The sequence below is a fragment of the Chiloscyllium plagiosum genome, chromosome 2, assembly GCF_004010195.1.
Source record: "Chiloscyllium plagiosum isolate BGI_BamShark_2017 chromosome 2, ASM401019v2, whole genome shotgun sequence".
Lineage (NCBI taxonomy): Eukaryota > Metazoa > Chordata > Chondrichthyes > Orectolobiformes > Hemiscylliidae > Chiloscyllium > Chiloscyllium plagiosum.
In genome coordinates this window covers 30818556-30839626 of record NC_057711.1, presented here as the reverse complement: position 1 = coordinate 30839626, position 21071 = coordinate 30818556, and the positions used below count along the sequence as shown (strand labels likewise).

Below are 21071 nucleotides of genomic sequence, written 5' to 3'. Positions count from 1 at the left end.
ACCTAGCCATGTAGCACTTGCTTGCAGAAACTTTGATAACTACGGTCAAACCATAATATAATTTAATTCCTCACTTTCTTAATCAAGTCAAAGCTATTTTTAAAAATAATTTAAACGTTATAAAAAATCCAGTAGTGTTCTTACCATTACTGATGCTTATTTTTTTTAAACTCCAGACTTTATCAAATTGAATTTAAATTCCAATTATGGAATTTTAAATTATTTGACCAAGTTTCCAGATTGCTAATCCAAAAACAGCTATCTTGTTAGCGTGTCTCTGGTTCAAAATCAACCTAGGCAAATGGAATAAGAATCTCCGTAGTCTACTAACTAAAATGGTTTTGTTGAAGAATTCCCATAATTGAATCTTAATTGTGTTAAATTGGCAGCTCTCAGTCAAAACATGCATAGCTTGGCTGTTTTTAAAAAGGGAAGAATGTCCCATCAGTGCATTTCTGACGTATTCTGTGGGGAGAACTGATGATATTTTACTCTGAAGACAGTGAGATTTTATTTAAATGCTGATGATGAGTGCTAAACCAAGCCTCCTTCTACTTCTATAGAGACAAACCTCTTCCTTAGTTCATGAACTTTCATCATCTTGAACAAAAATTCTATTTCAAAACATTTTTCTTGTTTTTAGAAAAGCTCTTCAGGATTTAAAGATCAGGCTCAGTGACATATATACTAGTAAGATTATTTTAGGAAGTTGTGGATTGTAATATGTGATGAGTTTATTTCTGCTTATTGTCTGTGCTCTGTGTTGTACATTTGTACATTGGTTTGTTTCAGATGCGTAATCAGCAACAAGAGGAAGAGACAAACAGTAAATGGGTTAGCCAAGAGCGACAGAAAACATTGGACAGGCTCCGTAACTTTAAACAGGTGAGGAGAGCATGAGCATAGAGAAGTATTTGACTGTATTGCACTCTTCTCTAAAGCATCTTTAATTTCTGGTTTTTAATATGGTAACACAACTAATAGTGTTGGTAATTGTGAAGTTCTTATTCTGTATAACGTATGTTCTTCACATACAATTGTTCATCTGGGGTAAAGAAGGAAAGGATACTACTTCCATTGACTGACTGACTTTGATTGCAGTGGTATCACTGTGCATATCACATCCCACACAGTATATTTTGTTTGTTCTTTCATGGTGTGTGTGCCTCATTAACATTCATTGTCCACCCCTAATTGCAATTGAGAAGATGATAGTTGCCTCCTTAAGCCAAACCTGAAATGTGTGATTGGATGAGTAAAGATTATATTTATTGGAATTTAGAAGGATAAGGGAGGGGATCTCACAGAAACCTATAGAATTTTAACAGGACTGGATGGTATAAGCACAAAAAACATGTTCCCAATGACCAGGGAACCTAGAAACAAGCGTCACCATTTAAGGATATGGAATTTAACATTGAGATGAGGAGAGATTTCTTCAACCTGAAAGTGGTGAGACAATGGAATTCTCTAGCACAGAAAGTAGTTGAGATCGAGATATTGAAATGTTTTCAAAAAGATTAATATTCTTTAGGCTAAAGGAATCAAAGGTTATGGGGAAAAAATCAGGAACATGTACTGAATTGGATGATCAGCTATGATCATATTGAATGGCAGAGCAGGGCTGAATGGCCTATACCTGCTCCTATTTTCCATGTTTCTGTGAATTTCTGTATTCCTTCTGTAGTTACACTCTCAGTTTGTTAGGAAGGGATTCCAGGATTTTTGCCCAGTGACAATGAAATAAGGGCAGTTATGGTTTTAAGTCAGGATTGTATGTGGCTAGGTGCAGATCTTGTAGGTGGTAATGTTTCAGTGTGTTTGCTGCCCTTCTGTTATTGGATGATGGAGGTTGCAGGTTTAATGATGTTGTCAATGAGGCCTAGCAGTTTTCTGAACTGTATCTTATTAATGAATAGAGCAGTCATAGTGAGGTGAACGTTTAAGGTAGTGGATGGATTCCGAACAAGCAGGTAGATTTGTCCTCAATCATGTCAAGCATTTTGGAGTTGTTTGAGCTACGCTTTTACATGCAATCGGTAAGTACTCTGACTTGCACCTTTCAAATGGTGGAAGGGGTTTGGAAGTCAGAAGGTGAGTTACTCAGTACATTTTGTAATTCAGGTTTCTTGGTGCCACATTTGGTCAAATACTGCCTTGATATCAAAGCCATTATTCTCCCTTCACTTTGGAGTTCAACACTGTTAAGTTTGAATCAAAGTATAATGAGCTCAGAGACCCAGGAAAACTCAAACTGAGCATTGGTGAGCAAGTTATTGCTCTGTAAATGCACTTCTATATGACTGTTGACTCCACCTTCCATCACTTTCAGAAGAGGTGGCGGTGTATCACCGAACTAGTCATCCAGGGTACCAGACTGTTATTTTGGGAACATGGCAAATGGTGAAATTTGAATTCAACAAAGATCTGAAATTAAAAAGCTAGTCTAGTGGAGACTATATTGCCCATCTGGCTTATTGATGTCCTTTAGGGAAGCAAATCTGCAATCCTTACCTGGTCTGGCATACATGTGACTCCAGATGCAGTGCAATGTGGTTGACTCTTAAATGTCTTCTCAAATGACTGAGCAAGATTCTTTGTTCAAGAGCATTCAGCAATAAGTGCTGGTTTTGCTCATCCACTCCCACTTAATAAGCAAATTTTAAAAAAATCTTTACTGATGATTAAGAGTATGATGTTATGTAATTTGTGATTGCTGGATTAGTAATTTTCTGCATTAAGTAGATGCCAGTATTGTAGCTGATTTGCTAAGTGTATGGCTAGTCTGAAGCACAGGTCATCAGTATTGTTGTTAGAAGCCTTCATTGCTTGTTCAGTTTGCGACTAATTTTGGGTCCCAGGTTTCTGCCATAGGTCCTCATGTGGCTGACAAATTCATTGTTGACCCAGATATACTCATGCACATTGAGCTTGACATCCACAAAGTAGTGGCATCAGGTGTGCAGATTTCTTGCTTTCTATGCTGCTACTTTCCCTCATCACTAAGGCGTTGTCATGCAACTCATGATGTAACTTCAAGGGCAGATTGCTGCCATTTTGAGTAGTTGATAGCATGCTCTTCCCAGTTATTAATGTCTGTCCTGTCTGGCTTCATGGAAAACTTCAGTGTGTCTTTGAAGTGATTTTTTTTTTACACCTTTCCCTGGAACATTGACTGGCTGTTTTAAAGTTGAGAAAACAACATTTTGCAAGGAAGATACTTATGAAGCATCTCAACACCCAAAGTTAATTTTGTCAGGGTTTTGCCTGAAGGTTCAAGGAGCTGGCCTGAAGAATGAGACTAACTTTTGATTGGCATTCTTTCTGTTGAATCTGGGGATGTGGCACAGATATTCCTGTTGGATTGCCCAAGCACTGTGTCACTGACGCAATCTATGTTTCACTACAGTGCAGGAGTGTGGTGATGACAGCTGCTCTGTTCGTGAGGATATTTGTGGACACTCTCAGTCCTTTTGTTGTTGAGCAGTTCCCATTGTATTCTATAGAAGGCTTAGTTGACATCCTGATCCAGTGTTGAATCTTCTCTTAAATGGTGATCTTTTATATCTGTAGTCTTTGCTGTAATTCTCTTGAAATAGACAGGCAAAGGCTATGTGACTCTCATTATTTATTGCCTCCCCTTTACCATTAGGTCACCGAATGATTGCAGCACATTCTTCTGAGGGAGGGTCAATCTTCAAAGGTCATGGTCCATGTTGCACCAATGAAGATAGGAATCCTTGAAAGCATATTCTTAGGAGTGAGGTTAAAAAGGACCTAAAAAACTGCATAATCTCCAAATTTCTTTTGAGTGCCAAGTCCTAGTTACCATAGGATTGAAAACGTGGATTGCGGATTAGTGTAGGAAGGATGACATCTTACTTCTGAGGAATTGGAACCTAATTTTAGGGTAGGTTGAAACCTGTAGGAGATTTACAGATTGCAGTATAGCAGGACCCAGGTCTAACATCTCTGTGGGGAAATTTGCTGCTGCATTTGCGAAGCAGTTCAGCTAGGTTAACAGTGGGATGGGAGCCTCAGAAATTTCAGATTGGAGGAAAGCAAAACTGCTAACAGGAAATGAAAAATTAGTAAGTGAAATTAGAAACCAGACAATCTGAAGGCCATTAGGAAACAAGATCAGAATGTGGAATGCTATTAAAAAGACAACGTTTAGGAAATTCTGTGGATGATCTGAAGATATCAATAGAGGTAAATGTGTGACATGTAATTGCTATTACAGAGACTCTGTTAAAGGGTGACCAAAGTTGGGAAATGAATATTCGATTATACTTTTTATTTAAGAAGAATGCACAAAAAGGACATTCTCAATTTTTACAGAGCATTAGGTTGGATGTAGATCGGATGTTTTACCTGTAGGGTGAGTCTGTAACCAATGGTCATTGTCTCAGAATAAGGGGTAAACCATTTAAGACTGAGGTGGGAAAGTGTTTGATCACTCAGAATAGTGAATCTTTGGAATTCTCTATCCAAAAAAGGGGAGAAGCTCAATTATTGGGCATGTTTGGGACTGAAATCATTTCTGAATAGGTAAAGGTCAAGTCACCATAGCCCTCTAGGACCATAAGGCTGCTTTCTCATTGGAGAGAGATGACTGGTGATGGTTTAATCTGGAGTCGCCATGCCTCAGATATGCAGAAAGGTTGTAAAGAAGATTTATTCATGGTAAACTTAACCATTACGGGAGTCGAACCAACACTGATGGCATCACTCTGCATTGCAAATGAGCTGTCCAGCCAACTGTGGTATTGTACTAATGTCATTGGAATGTGGGGACAGTGCAAGCAAGTTGCATTGAGGTAGATGATTAGCCATGATGTAATTGGAGTCTGCGTGCAGGCTACATAGTTTACTGCTGTTCTTATGGTCCTATATATTCATCTCTTCACATGATATCACTGATTTTCTCATCCTCACCCTCACCAAAAAAAAGGTATACATTCAAGCCCCACTGCAGTCTTGAGAGACATATTGCTCCAATACTGGGGCAATGTTGTATATTTGGAGGGAGTACATTAAATTCATTTAATTGTCATGTCCAGAGGAAATTCACTTAATGGGGACATCATTTTTAGAATTAAGCACATTTTCAGAAATCATATGGTAGGACAGGGTAACTAGGGAAAAATAATGGGGGCTTGTCAAAAGGATACAGCAATTATCATGTGGTATTTTAACCTGCATGTAGACTGGAAAAAAAAATCATATGATCAAAAGTAGTCTCGAGGAAAGAATCATTGAATGTTTTCAGGGCAGTTTCTTAGACCTGCATGCTATAGCACCAACCAGAGAGAAGTCTATACTATATCTAATTTGACCAGCGAGAGGAGATTAATGACTGAGTTCATAGTGAAAGTGCCCCTGGGTAATAGCAACCATAATGTGATCGAAATTTATGTACAGTTTAAGGGATTAGAGAAGTATGTCCAAGATGATTATTTTGCATGTAAACAGGGGTATGAACAGAACTAGTGAAAGTAAACTGGCAATTTGGGTTAAGGCATAAATCAATAGAGATGCAATGGCAAACATCTGAAGGAATATTCCAGAAAAGATACACATTCCAACAGATATGAATAGTTATAAGTGACGGACCGGCCATCATGATTAACTGAACATGTCAAAGATAGTATCAAATTCAAAGAAGACATAATTCAGCAAAGATGGGTGGCAGGTTAGAAGATTGGATAGAATATTTTTAAAAAGCAAAAAATAACTAATAGATGAATAAGAAGGGACAAAAGAGTATAAAAGAAAGCTAAGCAAACATATAAAAACAGGTAGGAAAAGTTTCTACAGACCTTTAAAATGGAAAAGTTAACAAAGTAGGTGTTGGTCATGTGGAAAATGAATTGTAATGGAGGAGTAAAGAGATGGCAGGCGAATTAAACAGATATCTTGCGTCTGTCTTCACTAGAGAGAATACAAGTAGTATCCTGGAAAAAGCCATAAATCAGAAATTGAAAAGGTGAGAGAAATTCAAAAATTACAATTACCAAGGAAGTACTACTGAGTAAATTGTTGGAACTAAGAGTTGACAAGTCCCCAGATTTGGGAGGATTTAATCCTAGGGTTTCAAAAGAAGTAACCAGTAGATACGTGATGTTATTTAATTTTACAAAAACAATGGATTCAGGAAGGTTCATTTACACTAGCTAAGGAAGTCCTTTATTCAAAAAGGGTGGGTGGCAGAAAACAGGGAACTGTAGGCTAGTTAGCTTAACATCTTTCAAATGGAAAACGATAGAAGCTATTATTAAAAATTATAGTTTAAAGGATATAACTTGGATAAGTTCCAGGTAATCAGACAGAGCAAACAGGGTTTTGTCAAAGAAGTAACTTGTGTTGTAGATCAAGCAGAGCTAGTGGATGTATTTAAATTTCCACAAGGCATTTGATAAGGTTACCACATCAAACATTGCTGGAAATAAAAACTCATGGTGTAGGGGATAACGTATTGTCCTGTATAGAAGATTGGCTTGCTAATAGTGAGCAGATAGTAGGAGTAAGTGGGCCTTTCAGCTCGTCAGAATATCACCAGTAGTGTGCCACAGGAGTTGGTGCTGGGACATCAACTGTTTACAATTTATATGAATATTTTGGATGAAGGGATCAAAAGTATGGCAGCAAAATTTGCTAATGATAGAAAAGTAGGTAGGAAAGTGAGTTGCGAAGAGGGCACAAGGAGTTCACAAAGGGATCCAGATAGGCAAGGATCTGGCAAATGGAGTGCAATGTGGAAAAGTGTGAAATTGTCCACTTTGGTCGGAAGAATAAAGAAATGTTATCTAAATGATGAGTGATTGCGGAGCTGTAAGGTGTAGTGAGATGTGGATGTCTTGGTCCATGAATCACAGAAGGTTAGTGTGCAAGGGGCAGCAAGTAATTAAGAAAGCAGAATGTTATATTTTATCGTGACGAAAATTGAATGCAAGAGTAGGGGGGGGCATATGTTTCAGCTGTACAGGTCATTGGTGTGTCCAGTACTGGTCACCACACTTACAAAATTATGTTAATGCATTGAAAGCAGTTATGAGAAGTTTTGCTCGACTAACACCTGGAATTATTGGATTGCCTTGTGAGGAAAGGTTAGACGTACTAGGCCTAAATCCACTGGAATGTAAAAGGTGACTTAACTGAAACATTTAACATCCTGAGGGGACTTGACCAGATGGATGTTGAAAGAATGATTCCCCTTGTGGTAAAATCTAGAATTAGGGTTCATAGTTTAAAAGGGGTTGCCCATATAAAACTGGAATGAGAAAACATTTTTTATGAGAGTTAAGAATCTTTGGAATTCCCCTCCTCAAAAGGTAGTGGATGCAGAATCTTTAAATATTTTTACTGCAGTGGTAGATAGATTCTTAATTACCAAAGAGATGAAAGGTTTTTGGGGATATTCAGGAATGTAGAGTTCAGGTTAAGATCAGCAGCCATGATCTTATTGGATGGTAAATTAGTCTTGCAGGGCTGAGTAGCCCACTCTAGTTCCTTGCTTGTACATTCTAGGTTGTAGAAAATACAGCAAAAATCTTAATTTACTGCAAGCATTCAAGAGAGATCTCGACTTGATATCATAGAAGATAAACTTGTATGTATAGAAATAAGACCGAACACTTTGGGATTGTATTGTCCAGTTACTGTGGTCTTTTGGAACTTAATCACTTTCAGCATTGGAAATGGAATTCCCAGAGTTTTCCTAAATGATCTACAGGTGTTTTTTATATTTTTGCCTCGAGATATTGTGTGACATGATTAAGGGAGGGTATGGGGTGGGCTTTCCAACTTGTCTATTCCTATATTCTGTGAATGCTGCAAACATGAAATAAAGCATAAAATGTTGGGAGTACTCAGCAAGTCAGTTGGCACTATACAAAAAGAATAATAATTGTTCTGGCAAATTGTCCTACCTCAGTCACTACTAAAAACAAAAGCTAACTTAATTGGGGTAGCATGGTGGCTCAGTGGTTAGCACTGCTGCCTCACAGCACCAAGGACCTGGGTTCGATTCCAGCCTCAGGCAACTGTCTGTGTGGAGTTTGCAGTTTGCACATTCTCCCTGTGTCTGTTTCCTCCTGGTGTTCTGGTTTCCTCCCACAATCCAAAAATATGCAGGTTAGGTGAATTGACCAGGCTAAATTGACCATAGTGTGGGGTGCATTGCTCAGGGGTAAATATGGGGGGTGGGTCACTCTTTGTGGGGAGGGGGTCAATGTGGACTTGTTGGGCCGAAGAGCCTGTTCCCATACTGTGGGAATCTAATCTAGAATCTAAACTTGATATCCGTTGCTGTTCATGACGTTACTGCGATTGCTGTTTTTGTCACCTTGCAGTTGACAAAATTCACTTACTTAGCAACAGTGACTCCATTGTTTCTAGAGCACTTTTTGAAAATCTGAGAGATATAATAAAGGGTTTGTGAATTCAGTTTTATTACATTGAAGATGCTTGAAAATACAAGTTATTCTCTAGTTTCATGGCACACAAAATTACTTGTTTCTCTTTTCATTCATCATTCAGAGGTACCCTGGGCAAGTTGTACTTAAATCCACAAGACTCCATTTCACAAATGTCAGAAGAAAAGATAATACAGGTTCAGTGGCTTACCTTGGCAAAGACCAAACGCACACTCTTCCAGAAACATTACAAGTACAACAAACAACTGAAGAAGAAACTTCACCTGTAAAGAAGGGAACAAGGTCCACTGGAGCAACAGAATTTAAAAGCATATTACAAGAAGAGGAATGTTTTTCTTCACAGTCAGGAGATGATGCCACCCCTGAACTACTGCAACCTATTTCACTTCCAAGCCCTTCGACTGAAGAAATCAGTAACATTGATATAGTTCCGCCACCACCACCACCTCCTCTACCCCCTCCACCTCCTCCAATGCCAGTTTGTGAAGAATCAGTCAATGCTCAGCAACAAATAGAGAAACCTGTTCAGTCAGGTGACTGCAAAGAAACAGCACAACCTATTAGTTCACCGATACCTCATTTATTTGACAGTAAGCAGCTATTAAATGCTAGAAAAAAATTGAAGAAAACAGCATCAAGTGATGAGCTGAAAAAACAGAGAGGTAATTATTGGCTTAAAATGTTAACCACCTGTTTTTATTTTTACTTTGCAATCATTCTCTATTTTAGAATGAATAAATGCTTTCTGAGATTATCGTACTACAGTTGGGTAGTGTATAAGCAGGTAGTTCTTGTATGACACGATGGTTATGTTCTTGTACAGCCCTGCAACATAGGAAACTCATGCTTTAGAAATAATGTTTAAAGTGTTGGCGATGTAATTGTGTTACAGCCAGGACACGTTTTAAAATTCGCACTTTTAGAAACTGTGACCCCAATTAATCAATCCCATTACAGGTAGTTCTCCTATAAATGCTGTGGTTGCGTTCCAGCGAAACCTCACTTAACACAAAATTGCTCCATAGAAATAGTGGGGCCTATGGGAAAAGTACGGTTAAGGTAGACCAGCAAACAAATCACTCATAATTGCTCAAAAATCACCCAAACTTCTAATGCAGAGTAAAGCACAGCCTGATTGAAGGTTGAAATCATATTTATTAATGAAACAAAAGTAAATTTAACACAGTATATTTTAAAAATGTAAGAATGCTGCTGTTTGTACAGTATCTTGCTCAGCAAGCTGCTCTGTCAGCAGCTGACCTCGGTGCATGTGCAGAACGGCACGAAGACCAGTGCAGACATTTTGCATGTGCGGAACAGCGCAGACACTTCCGGTGAACACCGGCACATGCGCGAGCATCACAGACATCGATGCATGTGGGGAACAGCACAAGGACTGGCGCTGACATTGCACATGTGCAGAAATTTTGCACGGGCATTGCGCCTGTGTGGAATGGCATGGAGATGTTATGCGAACACCAGCGCAGGCGCAGAACGGCACGTGCACAGAATGAAGCACGTGTACCGATCCCCGCTGGAATCACACTATTACTAATGGAGGTAAGCATTCTCAAAAATACCGTTCTCTAATTCATCAGTGATGTTATAGCCAAATCTCACTGCTGAAACACGTGTTATCCTAGAACTACCTGAATAGCAAATTCTGCATGTTATAGCAGAACAACCTGTAATACCCAAGTGGTCTGTATACCTTTTGAAAAGTAACAGATTCTGATGAGACTGGGATCGTTCTTGTAGCTTGAGACAACATACCATTTAAATGCCTGAATGAATACCAGGTGGACCAAAATAAAGTTTAGGAGGAGGATGAGTTGTTATCTTTTTCTCTTTTATTGAGATGGATTGAGGTAACGAGAGGTATGCACAGATACTTGGATGATTCCCTATCTCACTGCATTGTATTCTGCTCAGCAAAACCATATAGTTGCATATTTGTTCACTGGATATTGACTGTGTCACAAAAGAAACTGCACTTTCTTCACTCATTGTTTAAAAATGTTTGCTTAGTGAGGATATATGTCAGAAGACATTCATATGATTTTTGGGTGATTCTGTTTCTCAATGATGTTTCAACTTGATCCTATTGCAGTGAGTTCACCAATGGATGAAGTTCTAGCTTCTCTGAAGCGAGGCAGCTTCCATTTGAGAAAAGTTGACCTGCGTTCTCTGCCTCCATTTCCAAATCAAGATGACAGCAATAATATACTTGCACAAATTAGGAAAGGCGTAAAGTTGAAGAAGGTTCGGAAAGAAGCCCTGAGAGAATCCTCCATTGATTTGCATGATGCTGATCCTCTAACACGCAGCATCCATGAAGCTTTACGGAGAATTAAAGAGGCGTCACCAGAATCTGAGGATGATGAGGATGAAGGCTTAACTTACACTGACTGGGAGAATTAACTCTTACAGACCAAGTTTAAAAGGCCTGTGTATTGTAAACATAACCTTGTCCTTCCTTCCACTGTGCAATTAATTGTTCGTGGTCCTGTGGCAGAGCTGGTGGTCAATGAGTGGTAGAGAGGTATTTAGGTATTTCCCTTGAAGCTGTGCCTAAAATGAAATATTTTAATATCTAAACTAATAAGTATGTATACTAAATAATGTTTAAAATTTCCAAAACCCTCTTCACAAGTTGATGAAAGGTGACATTATGTAAGTTTATTTTGTGATTATGACAGAGTATCACAGTAAATTTTATTCAGATCCCACTTAAGCATAATCAGCATGAAGGTTTAACTGTTACCATCTAATATGTTCATTGAGCATGCTAAAGAAAATATCAGTATAATTGAAAACGCTCCATTTTCCTTCTGTACAAATAAGGGAGAGTACAATTTGACCTTAAAACATGGCCTGACTGTAAATTTATTCTCGGTCTCCCTCTACCAAAGGAGTTTTCATCAAAGTCCAAAAAAGATTTCTGTACACCCAGCAAAACTTCGGAAGGTGAGAGTCCAGATGCCTTAATAAAAGGACACAAAGTATACATGCAAGTTAGTTTTAGCTGTTTGTTCTGCAAATTGGAGTCTTTCATCTTGTGGACTGTAAAGTTACACATTTTTGCTTTCGTGTATTTTACTTTATACCCCGAGGTTGACCTTTGCAAAAGTATATTTGAGTAGTTTACCATTTGTCATTAGTTTACTGTGATTGGTACTTTAAAATTGTAGAAATTAATAAAATGGGCCAAAAGGGGTAGCAGATAAAATGATTTACTGCAAATTAATAGTTTTTACAGAAATTAACGTTATATAAAATTACATAGCAAATTGATTTTAAAAACAATTTATACAGAAAAGTTATGTAAATTAATTCAAATAAGTTGTAGGCTGACTAACATAGGTTTGTTTAAATCATCTGTATGTGCATGAACAGATTGCCTTATGTATGCCTGAAAAATATTTTTGAGGAGTTTCAGTTGAATCAATTCAATGGTGAAAAAATTTCAGATAATTCCCAACTTTCTAAGGCTTGGTCTTGCTTGGCAACCACATCTTGATTTATGGTTTTCTTTATGACTTTCAAAATTGGCCATGTCCTTTGCTGTGAGCCTCAGCCCTTCACGAGGCTTCTAGTTTATACAACAAAAAGCATGGCTTTGAAACATTCAGTCGTGTGGCTGGAGACAAAAGTGCACTACGTGGATATTTTAAATGCAGAATTCTGGTTCCTACTGTGTGCTACATTTTGTTACAGAGAAAGAATGCACTTAATTTGTACCTAGTAAAGCACTACGCCTTGTGTTCAATTGAGTGCTGACCTACAGTATCAGTTTCCTTGATATATGTTTAATTATCTAAAAGTTTACTCAGAGGGCTCCTTATTGATACTCCTCTTGTGGGTGTAACCCATTTATTTGAGGACTGAAGCTTTAGTCAGATTCCATATGGATGGAGCAAAATGTAGGTGTGACCAAAAAGGGGAAAGTGTAAAATGGTTAAGATAGAATAATTCCGCTATAATCAGTGAACACCAGCATTGCATTAAGTGCAGAAAAATCTTAGAGAATGAACTTTTGTATAGCCCTAATCTAAATGACATTGAATTAAATCATTTCAGAAAATGTGTGAAAATATGTGAGGAGAATTTAGATTCAATAGGAATTGCTGGTCTATAATGTAGGTTTTAAGTAACTGAGATTTGTATTTATTTTATTTATTACATATGTATACCGTAGACTGTAGAGCTACTTTGTTGTCAAGGAAGGAAAACTGGGATCAATGTTGGGTAAATTGAATTCTTTTCAGTTAAAATTAGTTTTTTTTTCTCTGATTTAGATTATCTGGGAGTTTTGATATAGACGTTTACATACCAATAGTGGACAATAAACCATGATGTATGAAGAAGAGGAATCTCTGACTTTCCAAATAAACTACTGCAGATGTGGTTTCAAATATAATTCTTATATTTTGTAAAAAGGGCATGATTTCAAATTATCTCTGGTTATACATGGAAGTACAATATTGAAAACAGTATGTTTATAAATAATTATCAGTTAAATTAGTATGAACAACCAACTAGGAAGGGAGAAATAACCACAATCTTATCAGGGCATTGAACAGAGTTGCAATGAATTGTGAATCCAAACAAAGTAAGTGTTGTGCCACATTGTATACTTTTAATGCACTGATTAAACACATCCCAGACTAAAAATGAAGAAAACGTAACAATTTCTGAAATGTGGATATAAAAATATCAGTTGCTTGGCTATTAATTTTATCTCTAAAGATAAGTTGTAGCTTCTTACAAGTTTTTAATTTATATTTTTTGAGTTCGGCATTAGTACTAAGAACGCATTTCGAGTTTGTTTTATAGTTTCAATGTTTGTATACGCGAGAATCATTTGATCATTTAGCATAAAACTGACATAGCTATTTATTTTCACAAGCATTCTGTATGTTTAAGAAATACATTGCTTGTTAAATCAGGTTTCATTTTATTCATGACAAAACCAGTTTAAATTATTAGCTCTTAATAAGTATTTTAAAATACTCGACATTTTAAACTGTTCCTGACACTACTGTCTTTTTAGAAATTTATATCTATAGATTCAGCCAGGGTGATCCTATTTCTAAAAGCAAATTGACTGACTTCAGAGATGGTTGACGAATACTGTGCATAGGATTATTTCCATAAGGATAAGATCTTTTCTTTACCAAAATACATTTGAAAATGCCCATTTAGCAGTTTCAACATAAAAACGACTTTATAGAAAGTTGCTTTGCTTATTCTGTCAACGTGAATCATTATATAGCTTTTTTTTGCATGCTTTGTAATACTATCCTAGATTTAGTAGAAGAGTTTGTGCAATTATCTTGGGTTTAAAATTTATGAAATTACATTCAAACTTGGGACTTTGAGAATACTGACAGCTTACAAACACTGCTTGGGACAGTTCAGGACAGGGAATGGAAAGCTATTAATTTAACTTCCATAATTAAGTCTGGATCATGCATTAAATCATTTGAAATGTGTATCTGGCGTAAATTCAGACTTAACCATAATGACTGCATAATTTGGTTTCACATAATATTAACTTTGCAATTGTTAGGTTTTAGTTACAGGTACTTATGCAGTTTTAAGCATTTTGAAGTTTTGCAGTGGTGTGGTTCACTTGCGTGATAATTTCCAGTACAGTATTCATTTGTATTAGTTTAAATTAAGCGAGCTTTTCTTGCACCTCCATTGTCCAGCACAAAATAGGTTTTGAGGAAGGATTATTGGACCTGAAACGTTAACTTTGATTTCTCTTCACAGATGCTGCCAGATAAGTTGAGCTTTGCCAGCAGCTTCAGTTTTTGTTTCTGATTTACAGCATATGCAGTTCTTTCAATGTTTATGACATAGCTTGGGTTTGACTGACATTTTTAATAGTTACAATTTATTTGTTTGGTTAGTAATTACTTGCATGTGTTCTAATCCTTTAGTTTATTTCTGTCAATTAACCAAAGTGCTGCATGTTAACTACATGCAAGAATTGGATTACAGTAGTAATCTGTGGGTGTGTGTAAGAGGGCAAAATTAACTGCAGAGAGATGAGGCTTAAATAAACCTTATCACTCACTGTTCGATTAATATTTTGTTTATGCTAGTGCTTATTTTTCCATTGACAACTGTGTTCCATCTGAGCTTTAATTTTTAAAACTCCCACAAATCGGTTAAATCTTTGTATATATTTCATTTCTGTTTCCTATTTTGAAATGCCATGTAAAGCAAATTTCAAACTGGATAAAACTAAGTGAACTCACATAGTTTTAATAAGTAAAATTCCAAATATTAAACTGATCATTTCCTAGAAAAATAAAGTTGATTAACCAAAGAGAATATGCAAATGCTGAACAAAGACCGCAATCTTTTTAGTTCACCTTCTCATAGTTGGGTGATAGTATGATAATAAAATTGATAACTAATCATAGCAGTAGATCACTAATAGTTATCTGAGACAGACAAACTTATGATGTTGAGAACACCTGCTTGGAGAACTCATGGTCCCAAAGTTACCGGTTAATCTATATTCAACACTTACCCTGTCATTTCTCAAGTTTGTCAATACAATTCCAACATATTTTCTTAAGGAAATCTAGCTAATTTTTATTTGAGTACATAATTTCTAATTCCTTTTGTCATCAGCATTAGGAGCCTGTACTCTAACCATATTTTTTGTCAAGATGTAGTTTTCTGTAGTGTCCTTTTCCTGAAGAAGGGCTTATGCCCGAAACGTCGATTCTCCTGTTCCTTGGATGCTGCCTGACCGGCTGCGCTTTTCCAGCAACACATTTTCACCTCTGATCTCCAGCATCTGCAGTCCTCACTTTCTCCTTTTCAAAATACCCCTTTTAAGTGGAGAGTGTTCTGGTCAAAATTGAATAAAACTCAGGGTATTGGGCTCTCTCTGTGTTGTTCCCTCACTTTTTTAGAATCATAATTTCTTGCAAACTATTCAGGCTGTTGAAACCTGCTTCCTAATCTGTTAACTGTCAAGTGCGGTTACTAGTTGAAGCTTTTTTTTGTAAATTCACTAAATGCTACCTTCCTTAGATAAACGTATGATAACACTTCAATAAAAATGTCCCGTGTCTGAAAATGTTAATAAATTGGGGGATATATCGCTGGCTTCGAAGAAGCTTGTTTCTATTTTTGTGTATGTGATTTGATCAATAACATGAATTGGCTTATTATTCAAACATGGTAAACATTGAATGTTCCACTTCAACCAGCAATAATTTTTCATTATAACCATAAAAAGAACAAATTTAGGTTATTTGAACCAAAATTACAAATATGGCCCCATATCTTGTATGATGGGCTAATTCATTATTTTTCAGTGTAAAACAATATTTGCATAGAGGAAAGGGATGCAAATTGGCAGAAAAAAAAGACACTCATCATTTGTTCAATGGTATTTAACAGATTCCTTTTTAAAATCTACAACTTATCATTTAAAACCAATCTTTGGCATTTAGTAAATGTGAAATAGAAACGATTTAGTATTTATAGTAATGGCTCTAAGATATTAAAATTGAGTCTCAATTAAATCATATGAATTCTATTCCATGTGTGGCATAACTATAAAACATCGAAGCAGAAGTAGGCTATTCAATTAAATAATGGCTGATTTGATGATCATCAACTCCACTTTCCTGCTTTATCCTCCTAATCATTGATTCTTTTACTGATTAATATTTTGTCTGTCTCAGTCTTGAACGTACGTAATGATCCAGCCCCGACAACCTTCTGTGGTAAAGAATTCCACAGATTCATTACTTTAGAGAGGAAAATTCCTATTCTGCTGCTTCCGGTTGCTGCCTGTCGTAGGTCAGCATGTTGCAGTTATAATTTGATATCAGTGTACACCTGGATGAGTGATGCTGAGATTTTTTTTAATCAGATGGTGGTTTAATGTTTTTGCTTTGGGCTGTACTTTTTAATAAATTTGGAAAGGAGAAATGCTTCCTTTAAACATTGTGAGTATTTTGTATCGGTGAAATAATGACAGCAGTGAAGAGACATAAAGAACCTTCACTGCAACAAAGAATTAAGTTATGAAGAACATCTGTAAAAACATGGGCTTTTTAGCCTTGGAGAAAGAATTGAGCGAAGAGGCAGCCTCTTAAGCTTTGAAAATATATATATATTTGGGTTAGTAGAAAGTGGCGCAGGTTCAAACTGGCAAGAAACAATTTTAGGCGTGTTACTTGTTTAAACGAAGAATGATCACTATCTGAAGGGTCGGGTACGTTTTGGCGCTGATCATTTGGCCCCGCCGTTTTAGTTCTAAACTGTTTTGGCGCTTATTACTTTGGTGCTGAGCTGTTTTGGTGCCAATTCAGAATTAAAAACAAGTCTTGTTTGGTTAAAGAATAGAGATGACTAACGACCCGATGTAATTTTCTCAACTAGCAAGAGTTGATTCAAATCTCGTTTTGTAATCATTTTCTCATTTAACAATTGTTAATAGTCATCTACTGCCTTGATGATACTTAACCCCTTCTATCTTCACATTGGAAAGCTGTAATATAATTTTCTTTCTATTTTCTTGTAGAGCCCATACCAGAAATGGCTGAAAACATTCTAAGCAAGAGAGACAAACCAAAATTATAGACGATGGTTATCTATATGTGTTTGATAAATATAGCAAAATGTAGAAATTCGTTTTTATAATGAATAGGTTAAAAATAATGAATAAAAAAGAATTCGATTTATTTCTTAGAATGCAATAAAAACAAAATTCTTACGGGCGCTACAAAACTCTTCTTAAATTCTGAATTGGCGCCAAAACAGCTCAGCGCCAAAGTAAGGAGCGCCAAAACAGTTTAGAGCCAAAACAGCAGGGCCAAATGATCGCGCCAAAAGGGTGGCGCAAAATATTCCCGTTCTACTATCTGAAATGTTCTTTAGTGAAGACAAAAAGCTTTACATTTAATGAATGGTTGGATTAATGATGGTAGGAACTCTATAGATTAATGAACTAGGAGTGAATGAATCATGTTCTACATGCATAACTATCTTAGACTGTCTAATTATATGTGATGTCACATGGGTAAATAAATTGACTTATTAACTATTAATAACAGAACCAATACTATGTCACTTAGTGAGCAAGTCTCCTTTTGAATTGCTACTTTTCCTGTAGGAAGAGGTCCTTTAATATCTCAAAGAAGTGAATGAATTCTTCTGGTTACATTTCCCACTGTTAGCAACCATCTGGGTCATGAAATATTTGTTATACAAATGCAATAAATGGTAACTTTTCATCTAGTTATTGTTTAATATTTCATGACTTGGAGATGCCAGTGTTGGACTGGGGTGGACAAAGTTTAAAAAAATCACGCAACACCTGGACAACCCACAACCACCTGCTGAAGGAGCAGCGCTCTGAAAGCTAGTGCTTCCAAATAAACCTCTTGGACTATAACCTGGTGTTGTGTGATTTTTAACTTAATATTTCATGTAATACCTTTTGTGAACCACTTGGCTCGAAATATAATTGTCATCAGATGGCTTACTTAGCATGTAGTGTCAATGAGTGCATTTCATAGAATTAGAAACATGCAGAGCTATCTGGAGGTAATATGTTATGAATTAAACTTGCATCTTTATCTTACTGCAATGGACATGCAGTATGGAGAAAGTCCGTTGTCAAATGAAGCATTCTGCAGTTGTCACATTGTCTCCCAAGACACATGAAACACTATTTTAATAACATTTAAAAATTTGGGACAACGTACAAAATTTCACTGGGGGAAAGAATGAATGAAGAAAAAACACAATCATATGCTTGAAAGTATACCAAGTTTACAGACTTGTGCTGTTAAATCTGATGGTGCTTTTGATGGTATTTTTTTACATGTGGACATACTGTATTTTTCACTTTTACTAAACAGCAGGCATCGGAATTTAATTCTAAGGTCTTGTTCTTTGTATTCTTTAAGATTGAAATGAAATGATAAATTTTATCTAACAGCTGAGCTTAAAAACACTGATTAGTATTATTGCTGTTTAACAGGTGTGTACTGATATGTCAAATTATAGTTACAAACATGAACAAATAATGAAGTACATTAACAGGATTCAGGTGACAATATTATAATGAATGAAATAATCTATTTTGTAATCATCAGCCCCCACAAAAATGAATCATTGATTTTATTCACATAAAAATCAAAATTAATTTATTTCTTCTGTTGAAACAGGTGTTTATTTCAAGTATTCAGATAAGTTAAGTAAAATAATCTTCAGGCTACTGTTAGGAAACTAAAACCAGTGTGAGATGTGTTTGTATATTTATCCATCAATATAAGGTGATTTTCTCTGGCACCTTAAAATGATTCGTAACTTGACTGGCAGGATTGGTTTCTCCTAAATGTCTTGACAATTTTAGGAGTTAATTTAGTTACATTTCCATAACAATATCAAGTGCATTTTCCTTTAATACTTTAAGAAATAAATCCTGGTCTTTTTTAAATAGTTGAAAAGTTATATATCTGCATGTTTAATAAAATACTTTGCATCAAGATACAAATGCAGAAATGTTATTTTTGCAGTATTGTGAGTACCTGTGAATTTATCTGAGACTGATCTCAGGAAATATGAGACAATAATATGAAATTGTATGCTTCGTGCTATGCACCTTAAAACCTGGATCTTGCATATTATGTAATAGTTTGGAAGAAAGACAGGTGGATTCATATTTAGATAGTGGCCACTGATTTTCTTTTTTAATGCTAAGAGCATTGCAATAGTAGATTATGTAGATGTTGGTTATTTTTGTATTTTGTTACTTCCCTTCAGATAATTTGGTGTTGAGTAGGCAGAAAAATATGCAATGACAGATCTTCATTATTCCTCTTTTCACATTCCAAAAAAATTAAAATTCAGTTCCATAGCAACATATGTATAAGTATGATACTACTTACATTTCAGATGAAGTAATATTCCTTAATAATAATTAGATTTTGTCATGGATTTATTAACCAATTTAAATAAATTTTAAAGGCTGCTGAAAATTTTAGGACCGGTAATTCAAGCTGAATCCTTTGGAAGTATATGTATTGTTAGAAATAATGTGTGTTCTCTTTGACTCATGCTCACTGTGAACATACTAGTTTGTTGGAGTTTACAAATATGGCAGTGCCCCGAGAGAAAGAAAATTATTTTGGCACTTCGACTTATCACCGGTTTAAAATAATCAAATGCTTTCTGATATGTCCATCTCTAAGGTTTGTCATACATAAATTAGCACAAAATGTGTACTGTTTTGACTGACAATAAAAGCAACTTGTAAGCAGTTAATCTAAGTAACAAATCTAGGTCAAGATAATGTAATGCAATTATTCCAAAGTATGACATTTTTCAATTCATTTTACAACATTGTCTTTTTGGTATAGTTGACAAATTAGTTGAAAAACTGGTCAGCATTATTTTGCTTTTGTTTTTAATTGTGGCTGGAGTAGACGACTTGGTGTGGTTTCATTATTCCCTTCTAGAGTTGTTTTGACACGTTCACAAAGCAGGTACAGTATTCTTATGGTGTTGCCTCACGCAGACTTAGACCACCTGTTGGCGTTATGATTTAATATTTTTGTTTTATGCATTACCATATAACTTTCCAAGAAACAATAACTTGTATGATGCAGTTCTACATAATTATTGTAATATCCAGGGTACAGCGTTTTCAGATCCAGCCAATTAAAAAAGCTAATGAAATGAGAAAAGACAGTTGGCTGGCTTTGTGCAATATTTGAACTCACTCAAAGAAACACACGAGCACAATATTTTAAACTTTAAATAATTTAACATCATATTTAAAGAGCAAATTATACTCTGGTTATAATTAAAACATCCACTGCAAAAAAAGGTTGCTTTAAATATTAATCCTAAATAATTAAGTATTTATTGAGCAACAAAAAAGTATAAGTGAATTTTTAAGCTTAAGCATTTATATAAAAATATAATGAAATGTAAAATACTTATTCTGACTGATTTGCTTACTGTCTTTTATCTTGTTTTATTTAACTTCTTTATGCTTTAAGACTGACTTCTGTCATTTTAACCTCAGTAATATTTCTTATTAAATTTTACTGGCATATTTAAGGCTGAAAGCCTCAATAATTGCATTCATTTCTTTTAACATTGTATTCGCAATTTTGGTGCTGAAAGTAATTACTTTTTGTTCCATTCAATAAAGTATGATATTTATTTCCTGTTTGTGATGTACATCTGTAAAACTGCCTCTGCTTGTTGGAGATGATTCTTGGGAGTTGTTCGTCTTTCTGACATTGTGGTAATGAACTTGTCCTCAGTACTGTAGTACTGAGATTCTCTTAGCAAGAATATAGGTGAAACTGAAGGACCAAAATGCAAACAAATTAACTATAGGATGGAGAAAAGTGACAATCTCATGCAGTATCCTTTTTTACTAGAGGGAGGAGCACCACATATTTTTACACTATATTTGGAGTTGCTCGGCTATTCTTTCATTCTGACAACCCTTTTGTTGTGCAGAACTGTCATGGGAGGCAATGTTCCTTTTTCACAGTATTCTAACACTTAAAGGTCCAGATAGCTACTTTCGGGAGAGTAAGGTATGGAATGCAAGACACCAGACAGGAT

At 35.9% G+C, this 21071-nt stretch overlaps 1 protein-coding gene across 2 annotated transcripts in view; it reads left to right on the top strand.

Moving 5' to 3' along the window:
* The window catches only part of jmy (junction mediating and regulatory protein, p53 cofactor), a 120037-nt gene extending 99380 nt beyond the window's left edge, over positions 1-20657 (top strand). The window contains exons 8-11 of one of the 2 annotated variants that reach the window (XR_006314115.1): positions 793-885; positions 8542-9100; positions 10549-11405; positions 12737-20657. Coding sequence is in view for 1 of the 2 variants with exons in the window: in XM_043706859.1 (XP_043562794.1) it covers positions 793-885; positions 8542-9100; positions 10549-10859 (963 nt within the window). In the remaining variant the exon portion in view is untranslated. Of the gene's footprint in view, positions 1-792; positions 886-8541; positions 9101-10548 lie in introns of both variants that reach the window. The other variant, XM_043706859.1, reaches the window with a different exon arrangement.
* The last annotated feature ends 414 nt before the right edge of the window (positions 20658-21071 follow it).